The 25845-nt window shown below is 42.3% G+C and overlaps 1 protein-coding gene across 6 annotated transcripts in view; it reads left to right on the top strand.

The window, feature by feature from the left end:
- The window catches only part of myt1b (myelin transcription factor 1b), a 147338-nt gene that overhangs the window by 111254 nt on the left and 10239 nt on the right, over nucleotides 1-25845 (top strand). For 5 of the 6 annotated variants that reach the window (XM_078170297.1, XM_033627892.2, XM_078170299.1 and 2 more), the window contains 10 exons: nucleotides 5642-5696; nucleotides 7552-7582; nucleotides 8682-8744; nucleotides 10329-10762; nucleotides 12290-13519; nucleotides 16727-16861; nucleotides 18827-18917; nucleotides 19168-19284; nucleotides 22030-22244; nucleotides 23890-24077. In XM_078170297.1, the coding sequence (XP_078026423.1) occupies nucleotides 5642-5696; nucleotides 7552-7582; nucleotides 8682-8744; nucleotides 10329-10762; nucleotides 12290-13519; nucleotides 16727-16861; nucleotides 18827-18917; nucleotides 19168-19284; nucleotides 22030-22244; nucleotides 23890-24077 (2559 nt within the window). The remainder of the gene's footprint in view (nucleotides 1-5641; nucleotides 5697-7551; nucleotides 7583-8681; nucleotides 8745-10328; nucleotides 10763-12289; nucleotides 13520-16726; nucleotides 16862-18826; nucleotides 18918-19167; nucleotides 19285-22029; nucleotides 22245-23889; nucleotides 24078-25845) is intronic. The other variant, XM_078170296.1, reaches the window with a different exon arrangement.

Raw genomic sequence — 25845 nt, 5'->3', positions numbered from 1 at the left:
AGAGCTGTCAGAATGCGAGCAGAGCTGGAGCCCTCCTGCACCGACCGTTGCACACAAAGAAGGACATAATTGATAATGTACAACACAGCCTGTAGGGATGAGCCACGTCTTCCTCCTCCTCCTCCTCTTCTTCCTCCCCCTTCTTTTTCTTCTTCCTCCGCTGCTCCACACCACATTTCACACTAGTTAAACCCCAAGACGCACACACATATGCACATGCTACCATGCACGCATATACTGTACAGTGCTTGCATACGCACACTACCTCCTCTCATTTTCTCTTTTTCCTTCCGTCTGTTGTGCATAAGACACTGCTGGTACTGTGCAGGCCCACCTACATACACTGTTCAAGGAGTCTTGTTAACAGACAACTAGGTAAAGGACAAGTTTTGAACATACATTAAAAAAGAACCCTTTGAAAGAGATTATGAAAATCAAGTGAATGCCTGCCTGGCTGCATCTAGATTCACTCGCTGTGACTTTGTGTTCATACAAATTTAATGAGCTGGAATTGAGAAAAGGGACAGGAAAAAGAGGAGAACTCAGATGTGCTTACCTATTTAAATGTGTGTAACTATGGTTACGCAAACATGAAAGCAATAGGGGCCCTTTTCAGTCCAGGTTTTGATTCATCCGATGACTATCAATATAAGGAGGAGGCAAAGGAAGGAGGATGAAAAAGTACAGGCGTAACAGTATCGTGTGTAATCTCTTCATGAAGGAGGAATGTGTGCTTTAGTCCCATTCACACACACACAAACACACATAATTCTCTCACACACACACACACACTTATACTCATAACTCTCTCCCTTTCTCTCCTTCCCTGTCAAGTTACATTCAATCATGCAAAGTGGTTCACCAGCATATTTTGTATATCTAAAATCCACCTATGTTAGCATTTGATTTATCACCTTTTAGTCTTCACTACCTCTCCAAATCACATTCACAGGTCAGTGTTGAATTCATCAGCATTCAGTGTTGCGACTGAATGCTGAATATTTGTTTGAAACCCCTGTGGCTTGTGCTTTTACAGAAGGAGGGCTGCAGATGAAAAGACGGCAGCAAAACCCCTTTTCTAGTTATATCATAGCCACTTAATTCCCCCTTATTTTTCTCTAGGGGTGTAAGAAAATATCGATACACAAGAGTAACGTGATATTATGTTTTGTGGTACTGTATCGATTATCAAAAACACTATTGATTCGTAATTTGCAGTTTACATTCGAAGATTCATGGCAGTGTGTGTTTAAACCCCTGACCACTAGATAGCAGTGTTGTAATCTATCTTAAGCCATTTTACACCAACATATCACTAGCATAAAGACAAAGTGCATGGATGTTTGGGACATGCAGAGTTGTGAGGGGTGCACCTCTAGCTCTTAAAATTAGATTAGAAAAAAATCGCAATGTATTGCCTTGCTAACAGCATTACAATATATTGAACCGTAACCCCGTATCATGATACCTATTTTATCGCTGGATTCTTCCCCATACACAGTCCTTCTCCACACATTGCTCATCCACACTCCCTACTAGTGGTAAAGGAAGCAACCCGCCAGAAAAAAACATCACTAGAAAGATGTTGGCATTGTACGTGTCTGGAAACCACAGTTATGTTATATTTGCATGTAATTATGTTGTGGATACATTGAAACTGTATGTTTAACTATGCTGTGTGGTGGTTAGGTGTAGGCACAAAAACACTTGGTTATGATTATGAAAAGATCACATTTTGGCTACAAATACAACATTTTGTAGGCACAATCACGGCTGGAGAAGCAGTGATGTTTGTGTAAAAAACAACTGCTTTTTGTGGCACTGTCCCTGCTGGAAAAACAGCGACAGGTTGCTAAAACCACCCATCCTTGGTGACTCGAGCCGCTATAATCACAGCGATGACTTGCTAAATCACATTTTCACTTTAAGAGTTGTCTGCAGCTTGGAAGATGTCTCACCTAGATATCACAGCACTCACCATCCCCTCCACCTCCTGATGACAAAATCATATACATATAGTTCATATACTATGTCACTTTAGAAATATTGACACGATATGTGTGAAACATGCAAATGTAATGTATTTGTGGTTTGCATTAATGTATCATGCCAATACTTTCTTACAGCAACTGAGCTGGGAGAAGTGAATTGGTATCTGACTAAAGTAAAAGTGTCGGAGTTAAAATAATAAATCGATTAATCACTTTGAAGATTACCAGAACACTGATCTGCAACTTTTTTTATAATCCATTCTTCAGTTACAATCATTTCCTGAAACCAGCTTCTCACAACAGAGTATTTGCTTTGCTTTGTCATATATGATAGTAAACTGGGTTTGGACCTGTTGGTCAGAAGAAAAGAAGCTATTTGAATATGCTAGCTCTGGTCCCCAGCCTTTTTTGTCAGGTGTACCCCCACAGCCCAGTTCATGCTTGGTGATCAGTTTTCATGCATACTCAACATATGGTATTCAGATGTAATACGTGAATATGTGGATTTAAAAAAAATCTAACCATATTTTCTGCTTTATTTTTTTCAAAGTATATGAGCTACCCCCAATCTTTCCACATATCCCCAAGCAACTGCAGAAGTAGACCCTAAGGTACTCGAGTACTTGTTATGCAGAAACGCTGCCCATTTGACTGCTGTGTTATCATATATCATATTATTTGATTATTACTGTGCTTACCATAATGCCTGAGCTGCATTTTAATGGAGGCAAGGCAGTTTCTTTACTACTTCACATGTTGAGCAGTATGATTGTCAAATGTGGGGAAAATTAGAATCTGTAATGTAACTAGAAATATAGCTATCAAATAAATGTAGTAAAAACTGATTCCCTCTGAAATGTAGAGGACTGGAAAAATGCACACAATTTAGGTACAGGCACCTCAAAATTGAACTTAGGCCTACATATATTTTTGAAAATGGATATTTTCCTCTATGTTTTGGCCTCTCATCCACATGCAAAAACTTCAGTTCAGTACTTCAGTAACTGTTTATCTGTGTGGATGTGTAAAATAGAGCATTTGGGAAACGATGATGTCATCTCCTCAATTCACATTAGCCCATTGTTGCTTTGTGTTATGAGCAAATGGCAGAAACATAAAAACAACAATGGATGATTACTGGGTTACATTTTGTTAATACTACTTGGTAAAATGACTACACCCAAAATTTGTGTTGATGTACCACTTTATGGACAAACTGAGCCTTCTGCTGCACCTAATGTTTTTGCTCCACATCAGCATCCATTGTTTTAATTGTGAGCGAAAAACCACAGTTTTTGGATCAGGACCGTTTGAGCCATTAGATGGCAGGACACTTTCTAGAGTGAACCTGTTGTTGATGAGGAATGGAAGGAAAACTTAAGCATGTCCAGAGCTTCACTTGTGTCTTTGAGTGAGGTTCTCCATCCTTATATCAAATGAAAATCAACGGTGATGAGTTCTCTAGTCGATGTTTTAGAAAAGACAACATTAGCCTGTACACTTTAATGCCTTTGTGACGAGGGGAGACGGCTGATGACAGCTAATGCCAGCGAGCATTAGTGGAATCCTTTTTTTAAACAAAGGGGAAAAATATCTGTTTTCAAAAATATCTGTATACAAGTACACAGGTCCTTAATCACAGTGCTTATATTGCACCACTGCTTCTCTTGGACAAGGGCTGGGTAAAAAGGAGAAAATCAAATATAATTATATTTTTGACCAGATATCTCAGTATGGATATTGCAACAATATTTAGGGTTGGTAATGACTAAGTGGGTAAAGGCAAATAATAGAACAGTGGATCAATCTGGTAAGTTCAGAAATTACATCACTTTACTGTAATGCAGCCTTTAAAACCAGGGAAAAAACAGCACTTAAAATATCCAAAAAAAATACGACAATATCTAGTCTTATATCACAATACCAATGTAATATTGATTTATTGCCCAGCGCTATTTTGGACAGGCATAGTAACAAGTACAGACAGTTAAGTGAAAGGAAATGGACTCTGAACGACACACAGGCAGCTATTCACTTGTGTAAAGCAGAGCACGCACACACACACACACACATACAGAAGACTCTTCACTGCACACTCATCTGCTCCTCTTCCCACATCGTACTGTGACTGGAGCACAGAAGGAGTCAACTACTCCCTTCAGGCAGGGCACAACGCCGCTGCTTGTTGCACGACTTCTACATTAACAGCGCTGGATCAAAAGTGCGGTGAGAGAGACAGACAGACAGACAGACAGAGTGAGAGAGAGAGAGAGAGAGAGAGAGAGAAGCAGAGAGAGAGAGGAGCAGGCCAAGGAAGGGAGGGGCTTGCGCCTGCACCTGTACCTCCGGCCAAACACTAGACGCTAATGAATGAAGCACAGCCCTTAACAACAACAACAACAGCGTGCTTCATCTTCCTCTCATCCCTCTTTCCCTCCTTCTTTTCACAAGTAGTCTATTAGCAGGAAAGGGGCATTGCCAAATAGAGAGAGGGAGAGGGAAAAAGAAGAAGAGAAACAAGGCCCCCGTGTTTGAATCCCACTGTGGCGGTGCCAACTTGACTATAGAGAAGCAACAAAGCAGCTAAGTGCCTGGGCAAGGAGAGGGGAGGTGTAGGCAACTGGGGGGATAAAGGGGTTGGTTTGGAGGGGAGGTGGGGATGTACAGGAGGGAGGAAGTGTGAGATAGAAAGAGAGAAAGACGGGAGACCTGCGATATACAAAAAAAAAAGAAAAAAACAGTCCAGTAATCAAAGCTAATGGCTCCATTGTGTTTAAAAAGCATCTGATAGCTTTAGAGTGCACTGAGAGCAGCGCTGAGCATGGAGAGGTAGTGCTCAGGAGGTGTGGCCGAGGGTCAATACATGTCTGTGAGTGTGTGTGTGTGTGTGTGTGTGTGTGTGTGTGTGTGTGTGTACGAGGCAGCAGGGTTAACACCTGCTCCTTTGTGGCTTAAAAGCAGAGCCAGGAGTAAGCAGCGGGCACCACACACACACACACACACACACACTATTCTCATCTTAAAAGGGTTATTACGGTGGCTTTTTAGCAGCCTGTGTGTTTTTGCTTTATTTTTACATTCAGCATAGTTAGGATTGTCAGGGCCGTGGCCCCTGTAAACAGAGGGACTGCCTGTTGCCTCTGCACAGTGTACAATCATGTGTGCCATTCAGGTGCAGGAAATTACAGGGAGAGTGAGGGGAGGTGTGTGTGGGGAGGGGATTTAAAAAGTAGCTTGAACAACAGGGTTTGTTTTCCTTTCCATACCACGTGGCTTTTATTTCTGCTTCTTGTTTGATGAAGTGAGCAGGATGGAAGCCTCAGTATGTTTTTATTTTTTGGTGGGGAGAGATAACGACGGGTGAGGAGGGGATGAGGGAGCGATGTTTAGCGAGAATTAAAGATACGATCGTCTCTTTGTGTCAGTGTTACCTTTGGTGTGTTTCAATGGGAACATTCTGAGTGAGGGTTATTATAGCAGGTCTTTTGAAGCAGAGGAAAGACGATTACCTGTGGATGTGTGGTGGAATATAGTGAGAGCATTGAGAAATTACCACTGGTGGTCTCCTTTGTCTTTTCGGTTTCCTCCTCTACACACTCTCTTCTCCTCTCTCACTTTCTCTTTTTTTTGTCCTCTTCTCTCCATCCTAGATGAGTGTAGAGGGTGACGACAAGCGAACTCGCACTCGGTCCAAGGGAATCAGAGGTGAGTGTCATTTCTCTCTGTCATGTCAAGCCCTGTCAACTAAAGGTGCTTCCTTTGCGCACACACACACACACATATACACACACATATACACACACACACGCACAAAGTCTAATACTCATTCATTCCCCATATGAATAGCAGTTTTTCCCGTTACAGGGTTGATACATTTCGCCATAAACGTCACACCACTAAAACATTGTCAATATACTGACATTCTTAAGTTCATCCTGGATAGTGTTTAATCTGTTTTCATCGGATTCTTTGGTCAGTGCAAGATGAAGCCGCAGCTGTACCAGACACTCGTTTCACCCAAGCATTCAGCTAAACACTAGTAATAATGTTCTCTCAACTGTATTTACATCTGGACCTTCTGCAGTATTATGCAATATGATACAAAGAGTTATAATTACATTATAACACTTCATACCAACTTTATTCTCATCTGGGCCTTCTTCTCTTCTTTTTTTAATTTAGACTTAGTACAAGCCAAGCTTCATTATTTGATGGTTTTATGTACATGGTTTAAGTATGTTGCTTTGCATATTTTGTAAGCAGCTAAACTTATACATATATACACATAATGAGAAAAGTGGTATCAGAAAGACATAGAACACAGAAAAGGGAGCACTTTAGATGATTTCTAACTATTTCAGAAACCACCCCCTTGTTGTATAATCCATATACAGCTATTTTTGTGACATAAACACAGTGTAAAGACAGTGTCTATCAGTGTGTGTTTATGTGATTTTTAGTGTGTTGTCCTCATATTTGTGTGTATGTACTGTACATATTGATATGTGTGTGTGTTTCTTCATGTGTTTGTGTGTGTGTGTACAAGTGTGTGTGTGTGTGTTTGGTGTTTAGAAGCGAGACAGCAGAAAAACAGTTCACAGGGCGTTCAGAGCGCAGGAAGGCGTCCAGTCATTCCAACAGCATGATGAAAGACTGAGAAACCGAGATGTTGCACACACACTCGTCAACATTGTGTGTGTGTTAGTGTGTGTATTTTTCTACGCTCTTAGTGTATCTTGATACCCGCGGTCTTTCTGACATGTGATTAATGCATGTGATACCGGAGCCCAAACTGAATTCTCCAGGATGGTATTGTTTTCTCGTTTACTCCAAATGAAAATAGGATATTTCTCCAAACTCATTCTATCGCTCAACTCCCAATCGATGCCTATAGCCAGCTGAGAGCAATGTGTGTGTGTGTGTGTGTGTGTGTGTTGTTTGTGAGCAGAGCTTGATTTATGTTTTGAAGGCAATTACTATAAGTTGTCCCTGAAAGAAGTGCTGTTTTCTACTGATGAAGGCAGTTTTCCTTTTAATTTCATTTTGCCAATTATGATAACTAAAGTGCAACAATTAATCATGTTTTATTGCTGAAGTCTGCATATAATTGTCACTTTTTTCCTGAACAGCACAATGCAATTTGGCTGATTTAGGTTTTCTCCTCTGTGTGAATGCTTTCGCATTGGCCTTTGTGTGTGTGTGTTATTCATACAGCATGTTTGCGCAGGCCAGTGCTTACACTCCTGTTTGTTTTCCGCTCACCTTTGTGAACATGTGTTTGTATGTGTGTATGTTTGCATGTAGATGTGTGTGTGTGTGTTTGTATGTGAGCTCATGAGTGTGTAGGTGGTGTTTTTTTTTTTCTTTCTCTCCTGATCATGCAGTCAGCAGTGTGTAAGCCTCTATGAGGAAGCCTCGTGGGATTCGTATGCATTTGTGATTTATTGATCTGAGTTTCTTTTTAGCAGCAGCGCAGCTTTCTGAGCAGTCGTTCACCTTTGTTCTCCCTCTCTGTGTCTTTCTTCTCCTCCCCCCCTTTTTCACTCCCCCTTTCCCTCAGTTCCTATTGAGCTCGTAGGACAAGAGCTGAGGTAAGGAAACACCTTCATCTTTGTGCAAATCCCTTTCATAAAGTTCTTTTATGTGCACCGTAGAGCACCCGCCGGCACTCGTAGACTCACTATCAGTGCCTCTTTAGATGATACAGTATATATATATATTTTTTATTTCTTATCATCAGCACTTCTCAGCTCATGGTCAGTGCCTCCAACAGGCTGCTATTGATTTCTCACAGCCTTTTGCTATTTCCTGCTATGAACACATACAGTAGATGCAATGAAAGGGGCATATGATCTTTTTGCAATCCATTCGAAGGATACAGCATGAGGAGAGGGGATGGTGAGGGGCAGTGTTTTTGTTTTTCTGTTACTCTACCTTCCTCTTCTCTTCCCCTTTACAACCAAGGCAGCAGCTCTCAGGGCCTCACTTGTCATGAAGCCCATTGTCCTCTCCCCCTTCTAAATTATTTTTTTCATCCTCTCTCATTTTGTCACACTTCACCTCCGAGCATCGATCTGAGCGCAACACTCCAAAAAAAAAAGCCTTTTGGTTTCTGGATTAAGTGGGAAAAAAACAGTAGGGAGGGCAGAGTGTGCCTCATTTAAAATGCAAATGCAGCATTTTTTAATAAGTGAAATTAATAATAAGGATAATTGGAGTAATAAAGGGCAATTGCTGGGGGAAGTTAATGAGAATTGAAATGAGCCGTCCTGAGGGGTCATAGCAACCTGAATCAGAGGAGAGGGGGAGAGAGAGCAAGGCCTGATGATGATGACTGGTGAGGAGAGCAGAGCAGGGGAAATTACAGCAGGTCTCGGCTGATCCTTATCGCTCATAGTAACAGGATATAGGCCAGGGTTGATGTACGACATACAATATTATGTTCTCCCCGGCTTGATGCCACCTGCATTCATGCATTATGTGTGTCTGTTGGACGGATGGGGTGGGAGGGATACATATCTTTGTGCATGTGCATTTGTGTGACATGTGTGCTCAGTTTGCATGTCTTTGCTTTGCTTTGTTTATCTTAATTTACTCTGTTTATGGCCCGCGGTTATCATTGCTTCTGCATAGGGACTAAAATGCACCGTGTCTTAAACATAATCTCTAACCTCCATCCATCCCATCCAGCTGCCCCACCCCTGGATGCAATGGCTCTGGCCATATCAGTGGGAGATACTCACGACACAGAAGGTAGGGCAGATTATAAACCCACCCTCTGTCTGTCCTTCTTCTCTGTCTGTCTGTCCTCCTCATCCTCTCTGCCTCACAGCATCTGCTTTTGTGGAAAATACCACGTGAGAGCTTGATATTTTTAAAGGAATATTTCAACATTATGGGATATACACTTGATTTGCTTTTGTGCCGAGCGTTAGATGATAAGATCAATACCATTCTCAAGTCTGTTTGCTAATTATGAAGGTACACCCAGCAGCCAGTTAGCATAGCTTACTGTAAAAACTGACTCTCTAGCTCTGTCCAGAGGTAACAAAATCCTCCATCTCACATGTTACAGCTCATTTAATCCACACAAAAACCAAAGTGTAAAAATGTGTTTTTATGGGGACTTCTGTACTGGACTATTTCTTGGTCCCTCATCATGTCATGCACAGTTAGGACAAGGCTTCAGGAAGTCACCGCCAGGCTTGCTGTTTCCAGTCTTGATGCTAAGATAAGTTAACCTGCTGCTGGCAATAGCTTCATATTTACCATAACATGAGAATGGCACTGCTTATATCTTTCCCTCAGTGTTGTGCAGTCCAGATTTTTTAGCTTGATTAAAAATGAAATATCACTGCAGTCATGTAAAAAAAAAAAAATAACATCAAGGTTGTAGTAAAGAGTAAGGTCAGTTCAAGTCAAAAACTTAGACTAAAATAAAGCAGTTAAGAAAAAAAACAGTTTAGATTTTTTGCGGAGCTGCTGCGATTAGATTTGCCTCTTCGCAAAAGTAAGTATGGACAGCAAATGTTAAAGGGTTAAAAACAAGCAGTTCATTCATGTTATATATAAATGTATATATATATACATATATATATATAGAGAGAGAGATAATAAAACACCAGTAATGTTAAAATGTAAATGTTTAGAGCTTGAGATTAAATAATCAGAGAATAGCTGTTTTTCAGATCGCCCAAAAACCTCGAAATCTAAACTAAAGCAATAAAGTTTTCAATGGACAGCAGTGAAATATGATTTCTTCAGGTTTTATTCAAGCTTAATTCTCCCTCCCTCCTCGTCCGCGTCACTCGCCCTCAGAGACCTTGTGAGACTCGGGGCAGCTCACTGGCTTGTGACTCCTCTTTATTGAGGGGCAGATATTAGCTATCTGTTTACATGTGTATTCGTTCGGCAGGCAATTTCAGATGCACTTTGTTTATAGATCGTCCCTCAATCTCCCTCGGCATCTCCCAGGTGAGAGTAAGAGGGAGTTTATTGGATTTCACCCTCCACTGCCTCGCCTGCCCGCCTCTCCGTACAAGTTGTTCATTAAACGTTCCAGTCAATTGGCTGAGATTGGTTGTGATTTCTGAATGAGCCGGCATGGCGCCCCCCTAGGCCATGTGTTGACTTATGCTCTTTGCTGAAAGAACCACTCCATCCTTCTTCATGTCAAAACGCACAAACACCCTCCATCATGCTGCTTAAAGTCACTCATGGACATGATGAGGTGCATGAGGTTTTATTAGGTAAGTGTGTTTGTGACTTGTGATTACAACCCTGTTTGCTATTCATGATCTCTCTTTCTCCATCTCTGTCTTTCTTTTCCTGCATTAGCATTCTGGGATGCCCCATAGCCAGAAAGCGCCGTCTAGAGGAAGCAGAGGCTGAGCAGGAGCAAGAGCAGGAAACAGAGCGGCCTGCTTCCAAGAGGAAGTCCCACCCCCTGAAACTGGCCCTGGATGAGGGCTTCAGCGCAGAGAGTGATGCCAGCAGTGAGGCTGAGGGTGACGTAGAGAAAGACGGAGAGAAAGCAGGAGAGACCAAGGAGGTGGAGGAGGAGGAGGCGGAGGATGAAGCGAGGGAGGCAGCTGTGGAGGAGGAGACAGAGGAGGTGACAGAGGAGGTGACAGAGTACCTGATGGAGGATGGACAGACAAATGGACAGGAGGAGATAATACAGATGGAGGAGGAAGAGGGAAGGGAAGAAGAAGAAGAAGAAGAAGAAGAGACATATCAGAAGGAGGAGAACACACTTGTAGCTGATGAAGGTAAGCTTCCCCTGCTTTAGACAAGCAGTCATCTTTGCCTCTTCTTCACTGGTGAAATAAGGTCTATTACAACTAAATTCACACAAGATAGATAAAAAAAATAAGAAAGAGATAAGAAGATATACTTTATAAATCCCTGTGAGGAAATACTTTTTTTTCCCACTTGCTGTTATTTTTACACATTACACACACACACACACACACAGATCCGAACACAAACAGTATACATGCATCAATGGAGAGATGTCAGAGCGAAGGGACTGCCCATAAAAAGGCGCCCAGAGCAGTTGGGGGTCAGCACTTTGCTCAAGGGCACCTTTGTAGTGCTAGGAGGCGAACTGGCACCCCTCCAGCTACCAGTCCACACTCCGCACTTGGTATGTACGTGGACCTGAGCGAGCGACCCCTTCAGTTCCCAAGCCAAGTCTGGGCGGACGACTAAATTACTTCTGTCAAAGACTGGTCAAAAATTGAAGCAGCAGGGACAGAAACATCCTGATTATAAGTCTCTTGTATGGTTCAAGCTCCAAAAATACTAAATTCTACATTTCCCATAATGCAACTTAATACTGTCTCTCATTACATCCCTGCTTCTGAAATGCCCAGTTAACTCAATAACGTAACTATGACATCATCAGGGTATTTTTTCTCTTTCTCTTTCTCTTCTTCTTTTTCTGTTTTTTTTTTCCAAATGTTTTTGGAAAGCTCCTCCTGAGAAAAACAACTGTTTTTAAGTGGTAAATTCAAAACACACATGCATTATTTACAGTTCTTTGTTTAAAGGGGACCTGTTGTGCTTCCTTATTTTATGTCATATATACATATAATGCCACCTTGGTAGCCGATGTTGTTCGGATCATATTCCTGCTGGAACATGTCCTGTTACAGTCATACAGTCATGTTTTTCAGGCATTCAGCATATGAGCATGTTTCAGTAGAAACCCAAATTACAACTCTGAACCTGAAAATGAACGTAATAGGTCCCCTTTAAGGTTTCCTTCAATCAACAGTTAGGATTAATTTTAATCTTAACCTTTATTGTGTATGTCTTAACTTGTGAAACTCTTTGTTGGTGGTATACAATTTATAAATGAGAGTCAGTTTATAAATTATTTATAAATGATTGTGACATCATTTACAGTTAGCATTTAGAGAATGTTCACTAACATAGCCAAGTGTTTGCTGGATGCTGTAGTAAAGAAAATAATTGAAATCATTGAGAAGTGCCGTTACAAAAGATGGAAAAAAGTCCCTACACTGGTCTCCAATATTACAGGAGATAAGTTGCCATTCCTCCTAATGAGCAGTAGGGGACTTTGTGAGTGAGTTTTTTTCTGCCTGTACAGGCTGCTTTACATGGACACACTCTGTCACGGCAGGTGCTTTTACTTCACAGTGAATGACTTAGCAGGCAGAAAGGTGACGCCAGTGATGATAAAGACATTGCTGACAATAGCTTTCGCTCACTGCATGACTCACTTTTTCCTCTGTGTCACAGCTCTGACCTCTTCATCTCTGTTTCCACAGAAGAGGAGTGTGTAATCATCGAGCCTGAGCTTGGAGCAGCGCCACCTGCAACCAAGGAGTGTCAGTCTCCCTCCCAGAGTGCAGAAGAGGTGGCCAACTCTCTCCTCCACCTCGGCCGAGTCTCCAACAGCACTGCTCCAACTGTGGCCCCTCAGCTGCCCGTTGCTGTGGAGACTCAGGAGGATGTCACTGTGGCGGCGGAACAGGGTGAAGAAGTAAAGGACGAGCAGAAGGAGAACATGAATGAGGGGGAGGAGGAACAGGAGGAGGTGGCACACAGAGTTCAAACACCGGAAGAGTCATCTGTCCTGCCGAAGGAGGCAGCTGAAGTGGAGGAGGAGGAGTTGGAGGAGAAGGTAGAAGATGAGAAAGGAGAGTGCCCAGATTGGAGCAACAGCGTGAGCCAGGAGAACCACCAATATCTGACCGAAGATGTCCACCACGAACAGATCAAAGATGATGATGAGGAGGAGGAGGAGGAGGAGGAGGAGGAAGAGATGGCAGCGCCAGCGCATCAGGGGCAGGGCACTCTAGCAGAAGAAGAGGAGGATGAGGAGAAAGATGAAGAGGACCACAGGGAGGCAAACCACATTCTGCCCATATCTGATGTGCCAACTGCCATCCGCACCATCACCAGCAACGCAGCAGCTCAGGGAACACATAATAAGGCTGAAGACCACAGGGCCAGTCCTCTGGAGGACTACAACTCACACAGGGCCAGTCCCCTCGAAAACTACAACACCAACAGAGCCAGTCCACTCCACAAATATGATTCTCATAAACCTAGCTCACTTCAAAACTACAAGGCCAGCCCTCCTTTAAGCTACAGCTCCCACAGGGCCAGTCCGCTGGAGGACTACATTTCCAGCCTTAGAGGTGAGAACTATAAAATCCACAAAGCCGTGTCCTCTGCCTCTCCCGACATCATCGAGGTGCGATCAGATAGGTCGGAGGAGAGAGACTTTGATGATGTGGATGGGGACGACGAGCGAGATGATGACGACAGCCTGTCGCAGCGTTCCACGGTGACGGACGAGTCAGAGATGTTCGACATAACCCGAGGGAACCTGGGCCTGCTGGAGCAAGCCATTGCCCTGAAGGCAGAGCAGGTGAAGCCAGCCGGGCCCAGAGAGCTGCTTCGTGCCCCAGATATCCACCACCAGCGATACTTCACCATGGATGACAGGCCCAAGCACCTGGACGTCATCCGCAAGAGCTACTTCAGCAAAGGTAGGGCAGAGGGAAGGAACAAATAGGGGAGGGTAGAGATACAACATGTACTGAGACATGAAGGTTGCTTCAGGTAGGCAATACATCTGGAACATTTAGTCCGCTTTGTTTATGTATTCTTTTAAAGCTGCGTTAGCATCATATGGCATTGCTGCTACAAGCAGGGTCATCACCTTGATGGTAAATTCAAGGACACTCCAACATCTGAGACTTGATATTTACCTTGTGGAAAATCATATTCAGAGAACATATCAATATACATTTAGTCACACATAGACAGCCCGCAAAAATATTCCATAGAGGTGCAGATGGAGACACTAAAAATCTTGGGGTGGCATACTAAAACCTAAAGCCATAAGAGAATTTCAGGAATTCACTTATACTGTTCAAGCATATAGGGTAGTTGAAAACTGTGTCAATGTGAGAGTTATGATATCATCCTTATATACCTTGGTTTCTTGTTTTACAGTTTATGTTCCTAATTATCTGATGTGCACAGACTAGGCACAGTTAACATTTTAAGTTACACAACAATCCTGTTTTAATATGTTATGTATATGTATATACATGTATTAGAAGATTTATTGTTCATCATAGGCAGGTTTTCCTTTTTTTCTTAAAAGACAAAAAATACAGCTTTAATTTAAAGGAGTACATAGATTGTAAATAACAAAACACTTATGGTGAACAGGCCTTCTCATGTTTAAGGGAGACTCGTGTGTGCCCATATAACCCATTTTCATTCTGATGTTTTGAGGTTAGAGTTCAAAGGACCCTTTGAAAAATGGCCATGCCAGTTGTTCCCTTGCCAAAATTTAACCTTACCATAGAGCGTTATTGAGCTCCCTTCCTGACAAGCTGTGTTGACGTGTTTGATACCAATGGATGCCTTAGGTTGTCAGATTTCACAATATACCATAGATTCACGATTGCTTAAAAAATGTGCCACAGCCTCTTAAACACAGTAATGTCAGCCTCCAGGTATTTTTTGCCAAGGGGGGCCAGTGGAGAGGGCAGCAATTGTACCACCCTTTGGGGCACCACAGCACATACATGAGGGTCCAGAAATGTGAAATTCTGGGCTGATGTTTAAAATAACAATTTGGCAGATACTGATGTCCTTATTTAATTTTTGTTGTTGTTTATGTTGTTTTCTACTCTTTTGTGCCTGGAAAATGAATCTCCATTATAAAAAAAATAATGTGAGCTGTTTTAATTCAGCCTTTCTTTACACTATATTTGAATGAGCACAAATTCAATCATACAAATTTATGAAAGTCATATAACCTTCTTTCACATGAAATATTTCTAAAACTAAAACTGCTTCAGATCCTTTTTACTAAATAAAATATAAATCATTCAAGTTTCTAAAACTAAGTTTTACAAGATTAAAATTTACCTTCAGGGGGGCACACAGTAGCTCAGTAAGTACAGAGAGTGCCCCATGTGCAAAGGCAATGTCCCAGCCACAGTGGCTACATCAATTCCAACCTGCAGCCCTTTGCTGCATGTTGTCCCCCATCTCTCCCCCTTTCACGCTTCAAAACAGTATTGTCATTAAAGGCTAACCCCCCCCCCCCCCAATCTTTTTAAAAAATTACCTTCATGCAATACTCACTTTCACTGAATACAGCATGAATGCATCATAATGTAACCCAGTGCAATCTGTGTTAGCTGTTAGTTGTGGTCACAGGCTGCTAACAGCTAATGTAAACTAGCTTCCCTCCAGCAGATTTCAACATGGATGTGTTCTTCACAATTTAGCATTATCAGGAAAACAATAGGCTGCGTCCTCAGACGCGTCAAGAGTGAGTTTACTGTGTCTTTACGTCCCAAAGGCATCCTGTAGAAATTCTTTGTTCATCCCAAACACGTTTTTTATTGTCCCAGGGAAGACAGGAAGTTGTTAGTCTGGAGCCCTGCTTTTTAGCCTGCGCAAAATCGATGTGACACAACAGAAAAACATCGGCTGCTGCCGCTGGTGAATATCTTCCTATGCTAATAGGTCGATGGTAGTCAACAAGGACAAAAGCTGAAACCAATGTGCGGCCAATACATCAGTGCATCCCTACAGAGAACGATGTTGTAAACCAGCACATGTGCTGAATATAATGTTGGGAGCAGAGCATATAAATAAACACAGTGTACCAAATAAACAGCGATGAGTCACCGTTTAGTTCCTCCCTTCTCCACTGTGTTGTGGATGAAGTGGTTCCAGCTGAATAGACTTCCATGAAGAGTGAAGAGGAAGTGCTTACAGAGAGAGGGTGAGAAGGGACAACAGCAAGAGAGGGAGCGTGAGAGAGATGACAACACGCTAGAGAGAGAAAGATGAGAGAGAAAGGAAGAGCGCAGGTTGTTCCACAGTCAGCACTGGAGTGTTTGTTTACATGCGGCATGTGTTCAGGCCTTGTATTTCACAGTTGGCATGTTGCCCACTTGTCATGCTCCTCGCAGTATAGCAGTAGTGTGATTACATGCCTGGTAGTGCTGCCCTCTCCTTGGCCTCAACTCCCTCCTGTGGTGACATTCCTGTTCTGCTCAACGCTAATTAGGAGATGCATGTCTCGTTAACATTCAATTTGAAGGCCAGTAGAGCATCGCACCATCGTCTTGCTCCTTTTCCCTGTCTCCAGTGCCACCAATAGTGGCTTGCCATACCTCCAGTAGCAGTAGGGAGGAGTAGGCATCTTTAATTATGTGTAAATTAGAGTTGGGTCATTTGTTCCTGTTTTTTTGTTTTGTCCAAGATCTGAACAAGATCCTTGAAAATCAGACAATGTAGCAAAGAGGGGAGAAAATCATCAAAGTGTACAGTAGAAGTAGGTCAACATTGTTCGGGTTAACTTTGAAAAGCTGTAATGTTTCTTTTATTTGTCAGTATTTCATTTCGAAAATCACACAAAACACATTTAGACTAATGTATAAAACACCTTTTACGTTTACAGAGGTACATAAGACACAAGGAGCGGATACAGATGGTGTCGCTTTTGTACAGCTGTCTGAAATACGTCTAGATTTCATGCTCAGCCAAGCAGACTGTCTGATGGCATTAACCACTTGCTTTTGTCCTCCTTATTCATCCCACCTTCCCCTCTCCTCATATCCCTCCTTCCTTCTCTCTGTCCCTCTCACCACCCTGCTTCTCCTCTCCTCTCTCCTTTCCTCCTCCTTTCTCCCTCCATCCTCTTCTCTGCCTCTATCCAGAGAGCAGCAGGCCAGAGAAGAGGGAGATCAAGTGTCCCACCCCGGGGTGTGATGGGACAGGTCACGTGACCGGTCTTTACCCCCACCACCGCAGCCTGTCAGGCTGTCCGCACAAGGACAGGATCCCCCCGGAGAGTGAGTGTTCTTCAGCTGCTTAGAGGATGAAAATAAGCACAGAGAAAGGAAAAAGTGACAACAGAGGGCAGTTTGACACTGACAGAAACACACTACCTCTCCTCACAGACAGTGGAGTTAGACATGGAGTATTGTGATATCAAGTTAATCTTGATTTTTAATCTGATCTGATCCGATCTCAGCAGCTGCTAAATATCTCACTTTGATGCTTTTAGTATTACTGGGCTTTTCACTCTTTTCAAACTGCTGCTGGACGATACAGACAACCACATAAAAGCTAAAAGGTAAAAAAAAAAAAAAAAAAAAAAGGTTAACAGGCTACCAACATTTTAAATAGATGTTTGGATTTGGTTCACTGACTTGGTTCTCGAAACATATGAGATAGGAATCTGCAGTGTGTTTTTCCTGCCTAGCCCCATCTTTCCATGTGATTGGAAAGATACTTGGTACATACTTATTAGAGGCCATCTTACTGTAGCCATGACTACAGGTCCATTAAATATCCAGCTCCCTGCTATTCCCTGATTAAGGTTCACCTCATATTCCTGCTGGTATTTATACAAAACTTATTAGGAGGGACAGAGGAGGTCAGAAAAGAGGGAGAGTTTTTCTTGTTGCTGTTAGTGTAGGTGTAGTTTTTGGGAGAGCATAGAATATTTTTCTCATTCCAGATTTATTTTTTATGTATTGCAAAAGAGAAAAATGTGATTGCTAACTGGATAGAGTTGTCTTCCTTTGCTTTGTGGATTAGCAAGATGTGGACTGTAACTATTTACAGATGGGCATTCATGCTGTGTTCCATGTACCTCGAAAGTCGAAAATCTGAGCTGTGATTGACATCTTGACAGCTGACTGCATTCTAGTACAACAAGTCAGAAAACCAAGATGTTGTTAGCAATACCAGTTCTAGCTAGATGAGCCATTGTTAGCATTACCAGTTGATAAATATGCATTAAGTTGTTTTTTGTGCATATGAACATTGTAGCAATGTGTCCACAGTTTAGACGGGCCTACTTGGCACAGGCCCAGGGGCCCAAAGTGTCAGGGGGATCTCCTGGCCTTCACCTGCAAAATGTCACGCAGATAAACACATAACACCCAAGAAGGAAGTCAAAAAGACCTCAAAGAGATGCAAAGGAACTGCAAAGAAACACCAAATAACTACAAAAATGGGCAAAACAACCACATAGAGAAACAAAACCATCACAAAGAGACACAGAACCACAAAAAGATACATAATGACTACAAAGAAGCACAAAACCATCACAAAGTCTGTGTGACTTGAATCTGTGCCAAGACAGAGGTGCTAATAAACAGTAAATCACTATAGCCTTCACCACTGTTAATGCCATCTTGGATTCTGAGATCAGGGTTAGTGAGGTTCCTTCGACTTTCTGAGTTGAAAATCTGACTTCAGGGGGCATTCCAGCTAAAAACATGCAAAGTTTGACTTTCCAGTGCAAATGGAACGCACCATAACTTTTAACATTTTGCTGTTTGACACACCTTTTTGCGAGGAAATGCGGCCCTTTGATTAGTTGAGTTTGGACAGAAAGCCAGACACGTGACCTCAAACATGAATGGCTATAACATCATCTGATCTAATTCAACTTTATTTGTATCATTTATAATCTTTGGGTGGGGTTAAATATATTCAAGCAGGAGCCACAGAGTTGTTGCTTTTTAGTAGTGCTTTGTTAAAAAACAAAGTAGCTGGAATATTCAACATTTTGTTATGTTCGCCATAGTCGAGACGAGGAGAAAATATTTATAATTCTGGGGTGTGTCTTTTCTTCTAATAACAGAAAATAAAAAGATTCAACCCTTCTCCCAACCCAAAACAATTCGCATACATTCCCTTACACGAAAAGAGTATTACAAATAGTTTAAATTAGATTGTGGATTTTCTCTGACGCTATGATTGTGTGTGTGTGTGTGTGTGTGTGTGTGTGGTCTTCTCCTCAGTTCTGGCCATGCATGAGAATGTGCTGAAGTGTCCAACACCTGGCTGCACCGGTCAGGGCCATGTTAACAGCAACCGTAACACACATCGCAGGTATTCATACATACATTACAGTAAAGTCTCTGTGTATAGATCTCTATTTGTGTTTGACTGTGTGTATTTCAGCTGATAAGAGTGTTATGTGCAGGGCATGCATTTCCCTTTGTGTATTTGCAAGCTCATATATTCATATATGCAGGACAGCGAATGTGTCAGTCCACATCAGTGTGATGCAGATTTTACACGGTCAGCAACATGCTCTCCTTTTGATATTCCACTTTTGTCTTCTCCTCAATCCCTGCAGTCTCTCTGGATGCCCCATCGCTGCTGCAGAGAAGCTGTCCAAGAGCCACGACAAGCAGCATCTCTCTCAGCCAGGCAGCGAGCACCTCAAAGGAAGTCCCAATGACAGAGTGTTAAGGTCAGGGATCAAAAAAGTATCCAAATGTTTACTTTGGGCATTTGAAGTAGTTCTTTTTGACCTTCTTTTTAAGGCAGAGTATGGAGCCCCAATGCTGACAAGTCAAACAATATTTAATTGTTAATAAATAATTAAAATGGAGTGTAAAAAGAAATATGAAGCTTTTAACTTTAACTTTACCTCCAGTAGGTAGATGAAAAAGAGACAGGCTGATCAGTTTTGATGAAACTGATTGGTACTATTGGTACAACAGAAGATACTACTTTTTAATGGCTTCCCCTCAGCAACAACCACAATGGAAATAAGTCTTGGGCCCATTCCAATACACCCCTTACACTTACACCTCGGTTTTTGCGCATTTGCATCTAGGGGTAGGTTGTCCCACTTCTTGTTTGGATACAGGTAGGGCGAAGTGTCAGGGCTACAGAGGCATACTCCAAACCGAGAAATTACCTGCAAGATTACTACACAGGCACAGAAAGAAACCCACAAATGTAATTCCTTTGTTAATAAAGATTTCAAAAATTAGGATATTCATCATATTCTTTGAGTTTAATGTTGTTTTAATGTAATATGATCATTTTCATCATAACAGCATAACAAAAGAAATCACCAGTAACCTTTGCCAAAGCTAACTAGCTAGCAAGCTAACGTTTGTACATGACAGTCCAACATTTTGATTTAATTCCATGTCCAGTCCCCCCATTTGATGGCATATGACACCCATGATCTAAATGAAGTCCAGCAGCAAAGTTGCTACACTTGTTACTGCTCCTCTAGTATCAGTCAGACTGGCAGGGTAGGAGCTTGGGTTGCTAACATTAGCCTACAGCCTTCGATCCCGGGTGTGGGAGCCCTTCTGTGCGGAGTCTGCATGTTCTTCCCGTGTCAGCGTGGGTTCTCTCCGGGCACTCCGGCTTCCTCCCACAGTCCAAAGACGTGCAGATTGGGGATAGGTTAATTGATAACTCTAAATTGTCCGTAGGTGTGAATGTGAGTGTGAATGGTTGTCTGTCTATGTGTCTGCCCTGCGATAGTCTGGCGACCTGTCCAGGGTGTACCTTGCCTCTCGCCCAATGTCAGCTGGAATAGGCTCCATGAAGCGGTTAGAAGATGGATGGATGGATGGACATATAAAGAGTTTTTTTTTCTTATTTATTAATTGATTTGAGGTTATAGAAAAGTGTAAAGCTTTTTTGAATTTCTTTTTAAACTCAATTTAAATTATTCGATCAATAATATTGATAATTGATGCATTCAGTCATATTTTGGACTTGTGATAACCCTTAAACGTCTTTTGTTGATTAGTCGGGGCTCCATGGATAAGATGGTGAGTGACAGAACCATTGCACTGTATTCATGCCCACACTGGCCAAAGTGAACCTTTCACCTCCATTAAAGCTCTCTCCTCCAGTCCAAGCCCTGCACAGTTCTCTCTCTCTCAAGGTTAGCTACTTTCCTACTGAGCCACAGAGACAATGCTGACCTTGGTTAATGTGCCCCTCACCAGAGGTAAAGCTGGCCTGTGAATGGCTGAATATAGTGAGAGAGTCTTGAAGCATTCAGTATGGCGGTCCAATCATTACTGTCACCTCAAACACTGAGATCTCTTTATCTTCATTCATCTCCCCAACTGGTCAGGCACCGTGATCACGGCCAGAAGAATGATAATTAACACAAACCAGACACTGGTATTATGCTAAGTCCACGCTCTTCCTCATTGGTATTTTAATTAATAATGCTGCTGATAAGCTAATTATGCAAGTTACAGGGGCATTGCGGGAGGATAGGAAAAATAATTGCTTTCCTTGAGGAAAACCTCATCAGTGGTTGGACAAAGCATAGAGGATTAAAACATAATAAGGCTTGCTTTGTTTTTCCTTCTTAGATTGTTATTAAAATTAGCTTGGTTGTTCTGTTATGTATGGGGCTGAAGAATTCCTCATGCAATCCATGTTCTGATGGAATCCATGTTAAATAAATAAAAAGGGAAAAATCCCCTGTGATCAGTGGTAGAAAGTTTTTAACTGTGCGGAAAATCCTCCTTTTCGACTGCCTCAGATGTGAGCATGTGTTATTGGTGTACCAGCAGTATGACTGCAGGCCAGGTCAAGTAATGTAGCTTATTAATGGGCATATGGTTGGAGACCAGAAACTGAGATATGGGCTTAAGGAGGAAAAGAAGGGCTGGGCCAAAGGGGGTGGAGGGCTCTGAGCCTCCCTCTTTCACCACTCCTCCTCCTTTCTTCCCTACTCTTCTCTCCTCCTCCTCCTCCTCCACTCTTCTTTCTCTCTTCCCCCGCCCTTCTGCCTCTCCCTGGTCTATCAGTGGATTTACGCCAACAGGTCTGACAAAAGCCCAGGCTCTCCAGGAAAACGAGAGGGCTTAAAGCTCATAAATTCCATGCTGTACAACATGCAAATGTGCCCTCTGCTGATAAGAGAGCTTTTAATCCTGCTGCACTCCTGCTAAGTACACCGTTGCCCCTATCTTTACTCTCTCTATGTCACTCTACCTCCCTCTCTCATTCTTTTTCTTCTCTTTATTTGTTTTTTGTGTCAATTGTGTGAGTCTTTATTGCGTCGATGCTTTTTTATATCCCATCTCTCCGTGTCCATTCTATTCTATTCTACTGTCTGCTTTATTTTGTTTTAATCACCCTCCTGCCTCCCTCGTTACACCCCCTCCACCCCACTCCACCCCCACCTCCAAACCTCCTCACACTCTCCCTTTCCTCCTCACAGGCCCATGTGCTTCGTGAAGCAGCTGGAGGTGCCCCAGTACGGCAGCTACAGGCCCAACATGGCCCCCGCCACGCCTCGCGCCAACCTGGCCAAGGAGCTGGAGAAGTACTCCAAGGTGTCCTTCGATTATGCAAGCTTCGATGCTCAAGTGTTCGGGAAGCGCGTGCTTGCTCCAAAGATGCCCACCAGCGAAACCTCACCCAAAGCCTTCAAAAGTAAGAAAGGTTGTATTTATACAAATGACAGAGGCCAGCAAACTGTTTCCTGCTGTTTCCAAAGTTTATGATAAGCCAGGCTAATTAGCTGCTGGCTCTTGCTTCATATTTAGCGTACAGACATGATGATGAGTGATTCAAATCTTCCGGTAACTTCAGCATTTCTCAACCTGGACCCTATTTTTCCATGGGTTTGTGTCTAAGTGACTAATGGGAACAACATTTTTTGAAACTGGTCCAGTTTTGAGAGTGAGGGCTGCAGCTGGCAGCCATGCTACAATCGCAATGTAACCAGAAGGGACATTTGTGCATCTGAAATATCTCTCTGCCTTTCACTTGATATGGTCTGTTTGTTATTGTGTCCAAGTCTCACTCAATGAGGAGTCTTGTTCTGAAATCTTATGAGACATATATTTCGGCTCAAATTATACAATGAGCCATCGAATTCAAAGGCCTCGTGCACATTGAAATCAGGTAAATAATCACCCATGACAATCTTTAAGATAACACTGAGCTACGCTCTCTGTAACGTATCACACTATTCCCTCATTCACGTTACCAGTGTTGTCATCCAATTACATGTGGACAGCGCTAAATAAAAGTATAAATGACCACCAAGACACATTGTGATCCGCCACTTGAATCACTTGCCAAGGTGGTCTCAGAAGCATTTTACCATGTTTCTTGTAGTGAAAACACGAATGTGTCCTGATGCGTCCCAGACAAGGACTACGTCATCAGTGTGGGAAGCAGTGGTTTTTTTGGTGACAGTGTGCTAATGCTCTGTAATTTGGCTTTTATACAACAAGTTGGACAAAGTGTTGAGTGACCATCCAATGTTTTGCTGAATTCTGCTGACACCGATATCTCCAGCTCTACTAGCAAGCATATGAGTGAGTAGCTAGTGAGAGTTTGGACATAATAACTGTGAGCAGGTCCTTTTGACCTTCAAGTGTAGTCGATGTAAGCAGGAATGAAATCCAAACACAAGTGGTCAACTGGAGAGGTAGGACAGACACAGGTGTGAACAGCACTGTGTCCTAGCCATCACTTGTGTTTGGATCACTGAATGTTAATACCAGGTGTAAACAGGTCCGTAGACACAAAAAAACAACAGACCTGATCAAGCAAAAGGTAGAGAGACACTTCTAACTCTTAAAATAACAATCTGAGCCTGTCTGTGGCAAAATTAACCCTTTTAATGGACGTACAGTAACATTGCACAATTGTCCCATTTGGTTACATTGTGGGCATTGCACAAAAATTGTTGTTTACTTTAGTCACTTAGATGCAAAAATATGAGAATACAGGGTTCAGGTTGAAAAATTAAGAAGTTACCCTGTAACAGGCATATTTGCTAAAATGTCAAACTGACCCTGTTAAGTCATGTAAAGGCTCTCTCCCAACAAACCTTACTTCCCTCACACTTGTTTTTGTTCTGATTCTCTCCCCCCTTTCCTTACTTATATTCACTTTTGATTTTTTCCTTTATCTTATAGCATTAGTTTTAATTACTTTACTTGGCCAAGCATTAAGTTTGTGCTCCTAGCAAGAAAATATATAGTCTACCCTTTTTTTTCTATCTATCTGTTGTGTCCATCTTTTATCATCACCTAAAGAAAATATATTTTTTGTCCTCCCACAGCTAAGCCCTCATTCCCCAAGTCACCGTCACCCAGCCTCAGTCTCCACGGTTATGGGAAGAGCTCCTCCTTGGCCTATGACTACTCCCATGATGCTGAGGCTGCTCACATGGCCGCCACTGCCATCCTGAACCTGTCCACACGCTGCTGGGAGAAGCCTGAGAACCTCAGCACCAAACCCCAAAACAAGGTAAAGCAGACCACAATTATCCATGCATGTTTTTTCATGTTATTTAGCACTTATTTGGGATTTTAATTAAAGCCCAACGGAATGGGAAATAAGTTCTTCATTGCCTAGTTATTAGGCGATCCAAAAATAACCTGCAATTGTGAGATGAATCTGTAGTTTATAGGTGATGTCATTATTATGAAGTGTTACCCTGCTCTTCTCGTCTTAGCAGTGGGTAGCAGTGGGTGTGCCTCTTCTCCCTTCTCCTGTCTTTCGCTCATTTTTTTTCTCTCTCCCCATCAACTCTGCATGAATATATCATCAGGAGGCATTGGCTTACAGGATGGTGTTGAGATGCAGTTGCATCACCTCTCCCGTCCTCTTCTATCCTTTCATCCCTCCATCCCACACACTTTTCATGTTGTTATTGAATTTGGCTGACTGCCAGTTCCCTGGATTACTTTGCCACCAGGTAGCCTTTTTTCATTATCTGCCGGACGGATCTTCCACTCTCTTTCTCCACCCCCGCCACTCTTTCTTTCATTTTCTTTTCACATCTCTTTTTACTCTCTTTTATCTCCCTCCTTTCCTCCCTACACAAGTCTCTGTGTTTCTCTCTCTGTCTTTCTCTATCTCTCACTCACTCCCTCTTTTCCCCTCTCTGTGCACAGGAGGTGTAATTGGAGCACCACTTCCCCCATATTGTGATTTTTAAAAGCCTTTTTGCCTCACAGAGGAGAGAAAGTGACTGCTTCATCATTTTTCGATTTCCTGACATGGTTTTAGAAAGATAAAAAGTGAAGATTAATGTCTCTGGCAGCACAGCAGAGCAAGGTGTTGTTCAGCAAGGCACCGATCCAAGAGCAGGCCTTAGCAGCGCAGTATTACAGCACAGATCGACCAGGGACTGATCTGGAATCAGAGTCAGAGCCAGTTGAAATCCAATATTGAAACATTGGAACACTGAGCTCATCAACCAGGGACATTTCTGGGAACTGTTCCCGTTTTCTCTCCTCTTCTCCTAACCCTTTGATTTTCCTGGCCCTTGACCAGCCCATATGAGCGCCATTTTAGATGAATACTGAAAACATGGCTCATCTCACCCCTCTGTTTCTGTTCACCTGCCAGCACCATAATAGAGCACGGAGAGATGAACTGTGGTGTTGGTGCTGTTGGCAAAGTATTACTGAAGTGCATTAGATATCATTACTAACATGCTTAAGTGATGAAGGTGGTGTTCTGAACCTTGAAAACGTAGCGCTTTGAAAAGTGCGTCACACTGCTGTGTGGATGTATAAATGCTTGTCTGGTGCAAGGTAGAGGGCAATATTTATTACAAGCATATCAAGGTAGATGGGCAGAAATAATTTCGCCACATGGAAGTTTGTTTAATCTGAGTCTAAATCCCTCCCTGAATGCAACTGTGCATCCTGATTCATGAAAATGTAGGTATGTTAATGTATGTTTAGCGCTGCAACTGAATCTACTCAAGAGGGTAATTAAATTAATCACAATCATCATCATCATGCAGGACTGCCTCTCATATACGCTGAAGTGCACCAGAGGAGACTGCATTACTCATTTATAAATGAGAATACTTAATTAGTGTATTAGTTAGCTAAGTTTCTCTATTAATCTCTTTCTAGTTACAAACTACATATGGAGCCCTAACGTTTTCAGTATTAAAGAAAAGAAAAAAGTACAATATACAGACACGATAACTAACCTCTGCTTTTATTTAGCTTAACAAGGCAGGTGGCATTAAAGTGTTAACAGTAGTAGTGATTCA

This window comes from Epinephelus lanceolatus, chromosome 8 (genome assembly GCF_041903045.1).
Source record: "Epinephelus lanceolatus isolate andai-2023 chromosome 8, ASM4190304v1, whole genome shotgun sequence".
Lineage (NCBI taxonomy): Eukaryota > Metazoa > Chordata > Actinopteri > Perciformes > Serranidae > Epinephelus > Epinephelus lanceolatus.
Note: the sequence above shows the minus strand (reverse complement) of the source record. Positions and strands in the feature narration are given on the sequence as shown.